The sequence below is a fragment of the Perca fluviatilis genome, chromosome 8 (genome assembly GCF_010015445.1).
Source record: "Perca fluviatilis chromosome 8, GENO_Pfluv_1.0, whole genome shotgun sequence".
Lineage (NCBI taxonomy): Eukaryota > Metazoa > Chordata > Actinopteri > Perciformes > Percidae > Perca > Perca fluviatilis.
This window is the reverse complement of record NC_053119.1, coordinates 7408987-7424641: the sequence shown is the minus strand read 5'-3', so window position 1 is coordinate 7424641 and position 15655 is coordinate 7408987. Positions and strand designations below refer to the sequence as shown.

General features: G+C 42.0%; 1 protein-coding gene across 1 annotated transcript in view; it reads right to left on the bottom strand.

The window, feature by feature from the left end:
• The window catches only part of cttnbp2 (cortactin binding protein 2), a 115232-nt gene that overhangs the window by 89777 nt on the left and 9800 nt on the right, over positions 1–15655 (bottom strand). Inside the window, exon 2 of the mRNA XM_039808509.1 lies at positions 14911–15018. Coding sequence (XP_039664443.1) covers positions 14911–15018 — 108 coding nt within the window. The remainder of the gene's footprint in view (positions 1–14910; positions 15019–15655) is intronic.

Genomic DNA, 15655 nt, shown 5'->3' with positions numbered 1-15655 from the left:
ATATTTTTAGTGCTCCTCTCTTGTCTCGCTCTCTCTGCTAACCTGAAGTCGGCCACTCACAGCTGCTGCTCTCATTCTGCTCCAGCTGAACACCCACACTATTAAAAACACACGCACGCACACATGTACAGTAGCTAAACAAAATGCCAGTTAACTGAAATAGCATCTGCAGGGGTCAAGCAATATGAGGACATACACTACGCGATGTGAGTTATTAGGTACACCTGCAAAATCTAATGCAATCCAATACAACGGCTCAGCCATAAAGTCGACCTTTTCAAAGATAATGTCTAGGATCGGGCATTGATCCAAAAATTACGATTCCATCCGAATCGATAAGAACTGGAATCGAAAGGAAGAATAGGAATTGGAATCAGAATTGTTAAAATCCAAACGATGCCCAACCCTAATAATGTCCATTCATGTTTTGATTGACACTTTACCTATATGTTTTTCATTGCGGTTGTAGTTTGTAGTGATGTTAGGTCCAACCAACTGTCTAAAACCCAAATAGAAGGTCAGAAGGTTCCCACATTTGTGAAACTGCAGCAAGTCAGTTTGGGGCTTTTCTGGTTGATAAATGACTTCATCACATAAAACAAAAAACGCAAACGGGCTTTCAAGCAGGGGAGTGGAGTTTGAGTCCCGAAGAAGAAGGAGAAAACATAAGACTTTCACCCAGGAAACGGGTGTTCGTTTCCCAACCCAAACCACAATCTTTTTTTCTAATCTTAACTAGTCGTTTTGGTGTCTAAATCTAACGGTCGTCATCGCCTTTTGTCAGCTAAACTTAAAGATGCAGTAGGTACAACTTAAAAAACTAACTTTCTGTCATATTTGCTGAAATGGACCCTATGTTCCAGTAGAACTACATGAAGTCCGGCTCCTCTGGCTCCACCTACAGCCTGTAGTGCAATTAGCAAAAATCAACCGGTCCCTGTTCCGATGCACCCATCAGGGCTAGGGGTGGGGTGTCTAACTGCGTGTCAATCACTGCTCATGCATTCATTCTCCCTCGTGGGGGGAGGGGCTTAGGAGACCGTTTTGGGCTTTAGCAGAAAGGGGGGAGGTACTGAGAAGTTGTCGATGTTCAAATTCTTTGGCTAAGTCCTGGATCTTCACAATCCTACCAGGGCTCTAGATTGCGACCAATTTGGTCGCATATGTTACCAAAATCTGTAAAGGTGCGACTAAGATTTTTCCTAGGTCGCAATGGTGCACCTAACGTCTGCGCATCCGCTGCCTTTCCACTAACGAAGCGATGTTGTTTCTATGGATATGGTTTAATGTTACGTTACATGACCCATTCCTTCTGTAAAGCCGTGCCTGTGCGCAGTCCCCCCCCCCCATTCACACACACACACCGCTCACCTGCAACATGGAGAGACACAGCGCCGCCGGTCCACATGCTGACATTTGTCTACAGTTTTAGTTGTTATTAACACAGCTGTATATTGTTAAGTATGAGAGGGAAATCTGTATTGGTACCAGTGTTTCTGCTGGTAACTCTCTACACATTAGAAGTTATTAAACGGAACTAACTTCAGTTCGTTGAATAATAGCGTGTGAGACGGAGCCTGCTGGACCTGGGCGAGAGATGTGACCCATGGCCACATTATCATAGTTCATAAAAATGCAGCGCAGTGACGATACAGACATTTCATAGCCTACACAAGATGTGTGCAACGCCGCTGACCCGCATTCGATCCGCGCAGGACCCGTTCATAATGAGTCAGCCGTCCCTCTGTGAGTAGCTTCAGTCCATCGTACTCCCCCTCTCTCCCTATATGAGCTACTGGGCTATACGGGTCTGTTATTGAAAACAAGTGAAGGAGCTTTCTCAGAGATATATATTTTTTAAATATATCCCAGGCTATTTATTTCAGATAATTTACATGTGCTGCAGCTGTATATTTTCAAATTGGGAAGGAAACCACATTTAATCACATTTGTTTTAATAAAAGAGCTTGTGAAAAGTGGCTTTGACTTAAAACTGAACATTTAGTCCACTTTAAAAAAAAATATACATTATAAAAACACACACACACAATACACACACACACACACACACACACACACACACACACACACACACACACACACACACACACACACACACACACACACACACACACACACACACACACACACACACACACACACACACACACACACACACAAATAATACAGAGATATGATTTTTAGTCCTGGACTAGTGGAAGATCTGATAAGAATCAGTGTGGAGGGGCCCAGCTTGGAGGATTTTGATGCTAGGGAATGTGGCAAGCTGGTTTAGCCGAGGCCAAAGGGGAAGAAGGCCAAATTACAGGTGTTGGCCATCTGAGGGGCATTAGACAGCAAAGGGGGACCCGCTATAAGACTAGACGAGTACAGTATAATTGTGCTTCAAAAAAAAAAATGTACCAACTCCTTATTCTTGTTTAAAATAATTGACATTATATATATATATATATATATATATATATATATATATATATATATATATATATATATATATTTTTATATTTTTTTATATTTATATTTTTTTTATTTTATATTTTTTTAGTGATAAAAGGTGACCTAGAAATTGTGGCGTTAACGGCAACGCGAGGAAAAATTTGGATGAACCTAAATTTTGTGCTGGTGAACCTAAATAAAAAAAAAAGTTAGGCGCACCAGTGCAACCAAGGCAAAAAGTTAGTCTGGAGGCCTGCCTACCTACAGCACCTTTAAATGCAATGGCCGCTTAAATGCCCGGGGCCTCGCGGTGCTCTATACCCGGCTCTCAGTCACCTTTTCTCAGTTTTATTCAACTGTAAAGACCGTTGTCACATGACCAGCCGGCGCTCGCCATAATTTCGTAGAATTTTATACAAATTGTTGTGCATACATTGTTTTTTTACGATATCATTCAAACCCATTCATGAGAATGCATTGCATGTTGCAACATTGCGGGGAAGATCAGCGAGTTAATTAGAACCTACAACATCTGTAGTCATCATGTGGCTATCTTCTACGGGAACTCTCTGTATGTATGTTACAATTACCACCTGTGGTTCTTTTTTTTCTGCTTCAACTCCTGACAGACCAACCAACAGAAACATGAATGTGTGTTAGAACACACACACACACACACACACACACACACACACACACACACACACACACACACACACACACACACACACACACACACACACACACACACACACACACACACACACACACACACACACACACAACAACACACACCACACACACACACACTTTGTTCCACATCCAAACTCTATTGTGCAAGTGCTCAGAGGTTTTGCTCCAATAATTCCTTCATATAGGATCAGGTAAGACAAGCAGAGTGAACTAGTTCTGTGTTTGTATCACAGTCTCTCATTTCATTTCTCATCACGTGGAGTGTGTGTTTGAGTGCAAGTTGTGTGTGCGAGTGTGTGAGTCCGTAACGCTCTCAGCCCACATCAAACAGCAGCCATGTCATCAAATCAACAGACCGAGAGACCCAGAGAGCGAGAGAGCGAGAGAGGGTGAAAGAGGTCGAGAAGGAAAAGTGGAACAGTGTGGATATTGGACTGAACTGCTTCATGAAACACTTGCATTATAAAAAAAAGTTTTGAATGAATCCCAGGATACATCACGGTTATCCCCATCAATAAAAAAAAAGGCATTAACCATTAACAAAACAGAGGTGCTTTTCTCAGTTTTATATCCTTATAAATTAGAATATCTTTGGATAAAAAAAAAGAAAAAAAAAAAAGAAATGTTTCACTATTTTCTGATATTATAATAGACTAAGCAATTAATCATTTATTTAGTTGATAATCAACTAAAGGAAGAGTTTCAGTCCTAACGGTGATAAATCCCATCACTGCCTCCTTCCCTCCCACATACAGTAAATACTGGAACTAACAGCTGTAGCCAGAAATACACTTTATTCTTCCCATAATTTTAGTTTTGACCCAGAAACAGAAAAACATACAGTCAGGTTTCTGACTTCACAAGAACATCCCACAATTCCTGTTTGGGGGAAACAGGCCGATCACTGCCGGGGTTGGGGGTTCGATTCCCACTGGGGCCACCCATGTTATAGACGTTTGCGCTCGCAGCACTGTGAGGCACTTAAGATAAAAGCCTCCACCGAAGGGCACGCGTTATATAATTATGTAAAGAACGGAGGAGAGAGATGGGAGGCTGAAGAGTGAAATATAGGCCTATACGAAGGGGACGAGAGAGGGGGGGGGTTACAGTCAGAGAGAGAGAGAGAGAGAGAGAGAGAGAGAGAGAGAGAGAGAGAGAGAGAGAAAAAGAGAGAGAGAGAGAGAGAGAGAGAGAGAGAGAGAGAGAGATGGTTGCCATGACCTACTTCCTGAGCACTTCACCAATCGCTGGGTTTCACAGTGAAGATTTTTAGCATGCACAGAACACACACACACGGTGAACACACACATGGCACGGACACAAATACACAAAAACAGGACTTCCAAGTACACAGAAAGGAGACAAACCGTGGAGAAAAGTGCTTAAATGCGTACATTTAGTGATCCAACAAGCACAAAAAGAACTCTTAGAAGTAGTCTTAAAGAACCTCAAAGAAATTGTTAAGATGAAGAAAAAAAGGAATCACAGAAAATAAATGTTCTGCAGGCACGGTTACACAGAGTGAGGAGAAAGGGCGACTTATTTAAAAGCCTTTATTCAGTCAGGCATAATAATGGTTGGAAATGCCGTCCAGTTTCAACCACACAGTCTAATAAAACAGATGGATTACATCCGATACGTAATGTTATTGAAATATAAATACAATGAGCACATTAAAATAAGAGCCATATCCAATATCATGCCGTATGATGAATCCCAATAGAAAAGGTGCAATTAAGAATTCATCTTTGTAATTATGAATAATATTTGTTATAGTCCATGTGTTCACTCAAACCTGGATATACAGAGGCATTACATTTGAGAATCCCTCTGCAACCGACTGAATAAAGACTTCTTGTCCTTTTTTCTCCCGGATTTTTGACTTTTCTGTAATGGCCGGGACACATATAGCCGACGGCCGACCGTTGACAGAAAACCCGTCGATATCAGTCGCGTCCCCGAGGTCCAAAAAACGGCCACAGAACAGACCAAAAAGACGAGAGGAGACGAGACGTAATACATCTCTATAACAGCAGGCGGCGCTAATCTGTAATGTTGCCCAAGAAATGAAAACCGGCAGCTGATTGGACGAACGCGTCACATGGGTTTGTTTTCTCCGGAAATTGAAAGCCAGACTGTCATGGCGGCCATTCAGAATACGATCTCATATTGTACTAAAATAGTTCACTGAAACGTGTTTCTGAAAACATTTGAAGAGAGAAATAGGCCGTGCAGTTGCTGAATCTGTCTTCATTTCAGCTCAACAAAGGTCAGTTTAACAGATTTGTATCAGATTTTGAGAGACTCTAGTCATCTCATTGCGCTCGTCATTTCGGGGTGAGTCCCGACTTCCCTTCCGCCGACCGAACATGTCAGGTCGGCAAAAATGAACGCCGACAGCCCCCCAGACGGACGAAGGCACGGGACACACCGAACAGATTTGAGTCACTGACCTCGCCAGACTGTCCCACGGCCGATAATCGGCCTGATGTGTCCCGGCCCTAACATACACTAACTGGCCACTCTGAAAACAACGTTAAAACAATGCAAGAGGCTGCATTATTGGAAGCATGTTGAGACAATAAAATTTGTTCAAGGAAGTGCAGTTTGAGTAACAGATTCATGACCCTTGAACAGGGCTGGGCGATGTGACAATATATAAATTGCCAAAACAATGAAAGAATATCTATTGTATGTATTTTTTCTGTATCGTTTCTATCTCGATGTTGAAAAACCAGCAGCCAAACTGCATTACGGCAATAGTTAGGTCATTTGGACGACACTTTTTGTTCAGATCCTTGCACGCCATGTTCATTTTGCACCAACGCTCTTAATAAAAAGGAGAACATACTCCGTACATTTGTCAAGTATTTCATTTACACAGGAGTTTACAAAAATAGGCTTTACCATGTGGTTATTTCATACAGACTATGTAATCAAGTTGCCAGAATACATGCTATAGCGTAGAGCTGGGCAATATATTGATAATGTATCGATATCGTGATAGGAGACTAGATATCGTCTTAGACTGTGGTGTCTAAGACGAAGTGGTGTCTTTTCCTGGTTTTAAAGGCTGCATTACAGTAAAGTTATGTCATTTTCTGAACTTACCAGACTGTTGTAGCTGTTATTCACCTTTACCCACTTAGTCATTATATCCCCATTACTGATGATTATTCATCAAAAATCTCTGTGTAAATATTTTCTGAAAGCACCATTAGTCAACACTACAATATCGTTGTGGTACCAATAGAGGTATTTGGTTAAAAATAGTGATATTTGATTTTCTCCATATCGCCCAGCCCTACTATATCGTGATATATATCGTCATCGAGATATGAATTAACCTATATCGAGAGAAAAGATGTTGGCCACGTCGCCCAGCCCTTCTCTTGAAGGCTGATCAGACACAAAGTTATTAAGCTATCACTGTGACGATAATTTCCATATCCTTTGATGCAATAATCCAGGTTCAACTGTACTGTCAGACAAACCTTTGTTTTGTTTTTTAGCTGGAAGACAATGCATGATAGAGGGGGCTGTTGTCAGAACGCGACCTTGGTGCTGTAACAACAACCAACAAAAAAAATATATTAACAACTATTTTGATTTAATAAATCATTTAAAACCTTACTCAAGCAAAGCAAATCCAAATAGGAATGGAAAATTCAATTTGAAGAGGCAAACTAAAGACTTAAAAGCTTTTAAAATATAATTTTCGGTGGCCGGGTTGGCTCAGTGGGTAGAGCAGGCGCACATTTACATAGAAGTTGATGCCTCGACGCAGAGGTCGAGGGTTCGAGTCCGACCTGTGACAATTTCCTGCATGTCTTCCCCCTCTCTCTCCCCTTTCTCACCTAGCAGTCCTGTCCATTAAAAGGCGGAAAAGCCCCAAAAAATAATGTAAAAAAAAAATAAATACATTTTTGGACAATTTATATTATATTTATATTTAGAGATATAGATATAGAGAATAATTGACAGATTTATCGATATGAAAAATAATCCTTAGTTGCAGTTCTTTATGCATTATACATGCACACAAAAACTCAGACATGCTCTTTCAACTGTGAGACAGTCCACCCCCCTTGGGAGTGGTCCCGTCTTCTGCGCTGACTGACAGCACTTCAAAAACCACCCCACCAAAAAAAGAAGAAAGACTGTCATAAGAAACAGGCACTCTGGAGACGTCCAAACAGGTCGTGCCACTTTCCCTGAAATGGGGGCTGAGTCTTTTTACCCTCATTCCTAAGTGTCATGTCAGTGAAACACGAGCCTGGGAGCTTGTGAAGAAGGGTCCGGGTTGGGGGGTCTGGTTGCTAAGCAGCAGAGCAATCAGAGCCGGATGCTGATTGGTGTGTGTATGTATCTGGTGAGAGGGTTAACCCAAGAAGTGTAGATCTGGTTTTGGATTGTGTAGGAGAGAGGAAAACGACAGACAAAGGGTTGTCCTTCATGCTACAACGGAATTTTAAATATTTTGCATTATATTTGCATAATCAGACATCACAGAAATTGCTAACTGTGTGCTCTTTGTGTCAGGTCTCCAAACTAAAATTGTTCCAAATTGTGTAAAAGATACAAATTTGCTTGGCAAACTGCCTTTGCTACAGTTGTTTCGACTGAAAATCACACACACACACACACACACACACACACACACACACACACACACACACACACACACACACACACACACACACACACACACACACACACACACACACACACACACACACACACACACACACACACACACACACACACACACACGACTTTTCTCGGTTGAAGGGCTTTCTCATCCCAATTTCATTTTCAATATCTACAAAACCTTCCAACAAAAAAGATGGGTCAGGTGGGGATCATTTTAGTATTTTGTTTGGTTTGAATAAAATGAAAAGATTATTTCTCTTGATATGTAGGGTCACAGAATTTTAAGAACATGATTGAAGTCATTGGGGAGAAGCTTTTATTAAGCATCCCGTTTCCATCTTGCGGCTCCGGGAGTGTGACTTTGATTTTCTTAATATATTTCGGATTAGCTGTGCAACCCCAGAGAGAGGCAGAGGTACAGCAAGAGAAGGACAGCAATTCAAAGATTGATGTGGAAGGAGGGAGACGGTGAGAAAAACAGTAATGGTGAGTAATGAGCTGCCATACTGTCTGCCCAGAGAGATAGGAATAAACAAAGATTTACGGGAACAAAAAGGAGATGAACAGAGATATAGAAGAGACATTGCTGTGTTTTGAGTGTGTTTTGAGTGTGAGCGTGCGCGGAGGAGGGAGAGTTGGAAAAGCCCAGCAACAGGGCATGCCTGAAATAGCTAGATGGTCAGAGATAACATGACGCTGGAGAAAGCCTGATGGCTCGGGGCATGTGTTGTGTTCTGCGTGGAAACACATCACTCGGGAAATTAACTACTTCATCGCACAGCAGTAAACAGGCAAAGTAAGAAGAGGACTGCCATGTGTATGAAAATGCTGTGCTCAAGTCAAAGCATCAAGCTCATGGAGAGGAATGTATCTTTATGTGAACGCACTGTTAACACTCGTCTACAGACCGCTTCACCGGCTGGGATCGTAGGGACCATTTCAGCCTTCTACCGAGCACTCCTTGCCAGTGAAATCATAACAAGTTATTTTCACAAAAGCACAGATTGTCCAATCTGGACAGCTCGGTCTGTACGATCCTTCTCTCCCGCTGACACCAAGGCTCAGAGAACAAAACTGCCCAACAGTTAAACTGGCTGACAAACTGTCCCAACTGTCCAGGACAGGATGTAACTGCATGTTACACCCGCATTAAAAAGGTGCTGTAGGTAGGATTGGGAAGATCCAAGACTTAGCCAAAAGATTTGAACATCGACAACTTCGCAGTCCCTCCCCCCTTTCTGCTAAAGCCCAAAACGGTCTCCTAAGCCCCTCCCCCCACAAGGGAGAATGAATGTGTGTGCATGAGAAGTGATTGACACACAGTTAGACAAAAAAAATCCATCCATGGTGTTTTGAGTGAGATACGGTTTCTGAATGTGTCCTGGCTTCAGTCTCCGGGTGAGTTGGTCAAAATCTGCACGGCTTTCTACATCACTAGCCGAAACGAGCTGGTTAACCACAGCCGTTAGCATGCTAGCGCTAGCATGCTACCTCGTTCTCAATAGCAAAGCACTGCTACAACACACACAAGTTCACCATAATCTACAAAAGAACTACTTACATGTGCGCCCTCATTTAGAAGTCTCCCAGCTAATCCTGCCTTGTAACTGACTGAAGTTGGAGAAACAGGCTCTCTTTTACTGTCTCTAGAGTTAGCTAGCTGACATGAGCTACATCTGAGCTACTGAGCATGTGCAAGTGCAATCAAAGATAGTACAGAAGAAGAAGAAAAGAGGTCTCACTCTGTAGCTAAAACAGAAACCAGGTGAAAAGAGGATCTGCAGCAGTGAGAGAGAGCTGTGCAGTACAACAAAAATATAGTGTTTTTTGAAAATTAAACCATGTAAACCTATTATGGTACAACCTTAAAGGTCCCATGACATGGTGCTCTTTGGATGCTTTTATATAGACCTTAGTGGTCCCCTAATACTGTATCTGAAGTCTCTTTCCCGAAATTCAGCTTTGGTGCAGAACTACAGCCACTAGAGCCAGTCCCACAATGAGCTTTCCTTAGGATGTGTCATTTCTGTGTCTGAAGCTATTGAGGAGGAGAGTAGGTGAGGGATGGAGGTGTTGGGAAAAAAAACAAAAAACAAAAAAAAAAAATAAAAAAAAAAAAAAAAAAAAAAAAAAAAAAAATATTCTCTCTCTCTCTCTCTCTTTTTTTTTTTTTTTTTTTTTTTTTCTTTTTTTTTTTTTTTCTCCCCCCCCCCCCCCCCCCCCCCCCCCCCCCCCCCCCCCCCCCCCCCCCTCCCTCCCCCCCCCCCCCCCCCCTCCCCTGGCCCCCCCCCCTCTTCGGGGCAAACAAAAAAAAAAACCCTTCTTGTTATGACCTCATAAAAAGCAGATTTCAAAGAGCCTCATCTGAGATTCATTTTAAATTATCAATGTCGGTTTTTTATTAATTATGTCAGGTCAGACAACTAACCTACCTGCCCAGCAAGGACAAAGCTGAGAGTGGAAATAAAGGACAAATTTAAAGAAATTTAAACATAAGCAGCTAATGAAAAAAAGTCTCTCAAGAGAGCAAACCGGAGATAAAAGCATTTGCATCTTCTTCTACTCATATACTAGGGCTGCACGATAAGAGGGAAATAGCTTTTTGAATTTAAAACAAATGAAAGGAAATCATTTCCAACATTCTTTTATATTATAACAAATTGAACAATGAACTGAATATAAAAGGCAGCACTAAAAAGAGTGACAGTTACATTTTAAGTGCAGTTTTGTACTGATAATCACTTTCACTAATGTGTCGCAGCCTTTCATGATGCGTTTATTGCACCAGTTGATATTGCGATGACGATAAAGAAACAATATATTGTGTAGCCCTATCATATACTACCACTTCCTTGTCACTGGTGGCCAAATTTTTTTCCATTTCCCATAAACATTTACTTCTTGTCAGTGTGGGAATGGCAGAGGGTCTTTGAAATATCAAGAACATTAAAAAGGGCGTTAATCACCTTGATATTTTCTACTTTCATTCTCATCAACACCATTTTTGAAAAACTATTTATGTGTTTAGGCTCTGGCTACTCAGCCGTTACTCTACAATCTACCGTCTGTAAAATAGTGAAAAAAGCTCTCATCACTTTGGAAATGCACCTTACACCTGTGACTTGTCAATACAAAGGAAACCGTTTGCTTCCTACTCTGAGGATTGTGTAAAGATGCACTCTCCAAATGCCCTCTGAAAAGCTCTTGGCGCAGAAGAATGGGCTAGTTGTGTAGCCGCCAGCCACGCTAATCATGTGATATCGCTGTCGTTTGGCTAATCTGCCAACAGCCTCTTTTCTTTTTCTCCAGGATGAAACCTGATACGGCAGCTCAGCCAGCTTTAGCCACACGCTAATTAATCTGCGGCACCAAAGCCTCTTAATAATACCCAAATGCCACAAACAATCTTTTTATAGTCGTGCCAAGCCGTGGAAGTTCGGTCCAAGCTTTTGGAGTGGGAGCAGTAAAGTGGTACGGTGGGTTGTATGTAGTATTTTTTTTTTATGTAGATAAGAGGAGCTGTACTAAAACTGCCAGGACCGAGGGTCCAGTTTCCTGTGCAGCTCTTTGTAACTGTGCTTCTGCAAGGTGCTTTGGAAATGCTGACACTAATAACACTGGTTAGCTTGATGTGTACTTTGATTGGGCCGCGATATCGATAGCCCTGCAGCTGGTGGCCAGATGATGCTTTTCTTCTGGCTGTTCGGGGGGATTTGGATAGAGAACTGGAAAGCGAGTGAATTGGGGGGGGAAGAGTTGGCTTAATCCTCTCTGTCACACTGTCCTGCTTTGTCAAAGACAATATCAGGGCTCCATTTCTCACTCTCTCCTTATGCATCTCATCCGCTCTGATTCAAACCGACGATCTGGACTTCTCACTCAATATCTTTCTTTAGCTTTTTTATTTCTCTCGCCCTTCTTCGTTCCCTCTTCCTCCCCCTGCCTTTTTCTGTCCGTCTCCCTCTTTCTCTCTCTCTCTCTCTCTCTCTCTCTCTCGGACGGGGCTTATCAGCGACAGAACAAACAGGCTCATTGTGTTTTACGAGAGCCGTCAGGGCGGCAGAGGGGAGGCTTATTTCATTCAAACCTGGATAGGATATCCATCCACAGGGGAGATGGGGGCCAGTGGGGATTCTTAATGCCGGCCGAAAACACGGGTGAAGTGGCGGTTAGGGTGGAACACAAAAGCAACCAATACCAGAAACACAAAGAGACAGAGAGTAGTACGAGGCAGAGTAACAAGACAGTCGTAAGGAAAGTGAGAAGATGAGAGTTGAAGCTAAGATTAAAAAAACAAACTATAAAGAATGACATATATTTCTGCACAGATGAACGGAAAACAGCTTTCCCACCGCAAAATAACACAACAGCAACAGCTACAGAAAGCTGCTATGCAACTAAAAAGGTCATCGAGGATAGGTTTGTTGTTTTGGAGAATCACCTGCAAACCTTAAGACTGAACGTTTGATAACGTCTCTCTGCTTCCCTGGAGACCCAGCACTGTGAATGAGTTGCACATTAAGCTTAGCTTATTAAAAATGCCTGCACAGAGGGCTTAAAGTAGAGCGTGGATAAACTTAGGCGCCAATTCTGAACTAAATAGAGAGCTGCAGAGAGAGAGAGAGAGAGAGAGAGCTGCAGAGAGAGAGAGAGAGCTGCAGAGAGAGAGAAGAGAGAGAGAGAGAGAGAGAGAGAGAGAGAGAGAGAGAGATGCAAGCGTTTGTTCGTAAATGACCTCCAACTCGAAGGTGAGGCGGGTCGTCCGGGACGCCACAAAGTCATCGTCTGTGCAGCATCAGTGTTCAGTAACTGCAAATCAATACGTGCCCATTTTAAACACGTCCCAACCTTCATTGCTCTGCTTTAAACGTGGGCAGTATAATCAATATAAATACATCACAATAACTTTAGTCTATATCCTTGACGTTCCACTTCCGGGATTGCTCCGGTGCTGCAGGAAATTCCGCCTGGTGCATGCATTTCAGCTAGCTAGACTATCTGTCCAATCGGAGTTTTCTCTCGCATGACTATTTTACAACGGCTCCGTGCGCCATCCATGACGATTGTGATTAGTTTAAAGCAGGGATCTTCAACAGGGGGTCCGGGACCCCCAGGGGGTCCTCCGAGTCAATCCAGGGGGGCCTCCAAATTATTGTTAATTTTTGAAAGTTTTTTCAAAAATTAAAAAGTCTTAACATGATTCCAACATATTATTAGCAAATATAAATCCCCACTGATGGTAGGCTTACTGGCCTATAGGTAATGTAGTCTCTAAGGTGTAGCCACAGATACAGTTCATCCCATAGGATTGACCGTTTCACATTTAAGGGTTAACATTATAACATGATTTATAAAATCATGCCAACAATATTATTTGAATAGCTTTGTATTCTATGCAAAAAAGGTATCTATAAATGCTTTAATACAAGTTATTGTAGGACCAGATTAATATGCAACTTCATCTTATACAATATATGTTGAAGTGGGGTCCCTGATCCGTCTCTCTTTCAGTTCAGGGGTCCTTGGCTGAAAAAACATTGAAGACCCCTGGTTTAAAGAAATGCCAATAAACCAGAGCACGTTTTTTTCCCATCCCAGAATGCTGTGTGGTCTAGCCAGACCCTCCACCGCTCCGCAGCGCTGTGGAGGAAGGTCTGGCAAAGCGAGACTACAATAACTTCAAATCACCAAGGACAGTAAACATCTTAGGACTTTACATTTTTTGTAACAGCAGCTTATGTCTTATTTCATATTGTTTAAATGAAGTGCAGATCACACCACGCTGAGCAGGCTATAGTATTATGGCAGGTCATCCACCTGCAGACTGTAAACTGCTTCAGTACATCTCCTACAGTTTGGTTCCAACAGCACATACACTGATCTGACACGCATGACTACTGGAAGCTCTTCAGACATCACATGTACTTTAATTTCTTAAATATTTTACAGGTTTGCTGGAAGATTACCGATTGGTGTCCCTACCAAAGAAGTTAATTAGGTTTGGAGGTCAAGGAATAAGTGATTTAATTAGGATATTGGATAATGACCTAGTGTCCTATGGGTATTTGTGCAACATAAACTAATCAAAGAGTAGGAATGTTGTCTTTGGGTATAAGAACAAGTTCAAGTGCCAATATCTGTCCTTTCCAAGTCCCCCTTCTTTTAGCTTCTCTTAGTTTCTGTAAAGATCAATTAATTGTATTTTGGAAAGATTGTGCAGAAATGTGTGCCCAAACAATGTTGTCCAAGTTTCAACTATTTAGAGTACCGTCTGGTATAGGACATACAATGTTCTGCAAATCACCTTCTTCAAACCCACCGAGACAGATCAAAATGTTAAAAACATTTAGAAACAAAAACCAGGATTGTCCTAAAACAAATAAAGAAATAAATGCAATCCTGAGGTAACAAGTAAACCCTATGTATCCTTCTCTTGTTTGCGAACTAGCTGATGGAGCCGGTACTTCTCCACATTCATTAAATACATAGTTTGGCAGTGTTCACGAGAGACCTTTCCTTGCATTTCAACCTCAGTTTCAACTAGCAAATATAGACAACTTTACTCAAACTGCATCTTCCTAATTGTTTTTTTCCATAATCACAAAGGAACCAGAAGCAGTGACTTCAACCATCTGTCTAATATTAATAGTTAAGCAGGTGTTGCTGGGTGGACACGAGGGTTTGATCACACTGGCCTTTCTGGCAGGAAGTGCTAACCAGTCGCTCAGCCGGCTCCCATTCACCAAACGCAATTAGAGAGACCGCTTATCAGCGGGTAATTACAAAGCAAGGAAAGAAACCATGGGGCAGAGTCTTCCCTCGTGATCACACAAGTGTTCTGCACATTTTCTGGGGGTAAAAAAGCTACCGACTCAGATTGTGTGATACCGCATTCATTTAGCAGCATTCGTGACCATTCATCACTTATTAAACCGAGTGATACCAATTCAATTCTGGGTCACAATTACAACTTATCGTCTCATCTCAAGTCTCTCACAAAAGCAGTCTGCTCCGACAGAGTGTGTTCGATTCAAGCCGACAATGGCTAAGATGGCAGAGGCTAAGCTATTGAGTGCAGGAGTGTGTTGGTGTGTTGTCTGGACTCACCCTCAGGGCCTCTATGACCAGGTCGCGGGCCTCCAGCTCTCCCTCCATGATACTCAGCAGAGTGAGCAGCTCTGGCTTGCTCAAGTTATCCATGTTGAATTCACATTTCTGCAACACAGGTCAGAAACAAACATGTCAGAAGCATACAATACAATCAACAATTCATTTTCAAATTTGGGGCTTGGTATTGGACCCTTATAATTTATACCTTATACTCAATGATTTCATGACAATGAGTATAAAAAAAAGGTTTCTCAAATGATTTGACCAGATATTGTTTTAGTTAAACCATTATGTTGAGTAGGGCTTACCCTAATGCTTAAGACCCGAATCTACATTAGTTTTTGGTTTGGTTTTTATAAAAAAAAAAAAAAAAAAAAAAAAAGGAGCGAGAGATGGCGCTCCTCCCGTCCATGGACAACGATAGAGAAGCATCCGAAAGAGAAGTGACTGTCACAGTAAGGAAGGAACTGGATGGATGAAATGTTTACCAAAATCCATTCAACAGTTTCAAACATGGTTCACTTTGGCCCAAAACGTATGGACCATCATCAACCCACTAGTCCACATCCACAATTTTCCATATCCAGGATTGCGAGGACTATGGTTAACTGCTCCTCAGATCTTTGCAGGGTAGATCCAGACAGCTAGCTAGACTGTCCAATCTGAGTTTTCTGTTGCACGAATAAAACAACCTATGAATGTACACGTACACCACAACAAGTCCCTTCCGAGGCTATTTTGC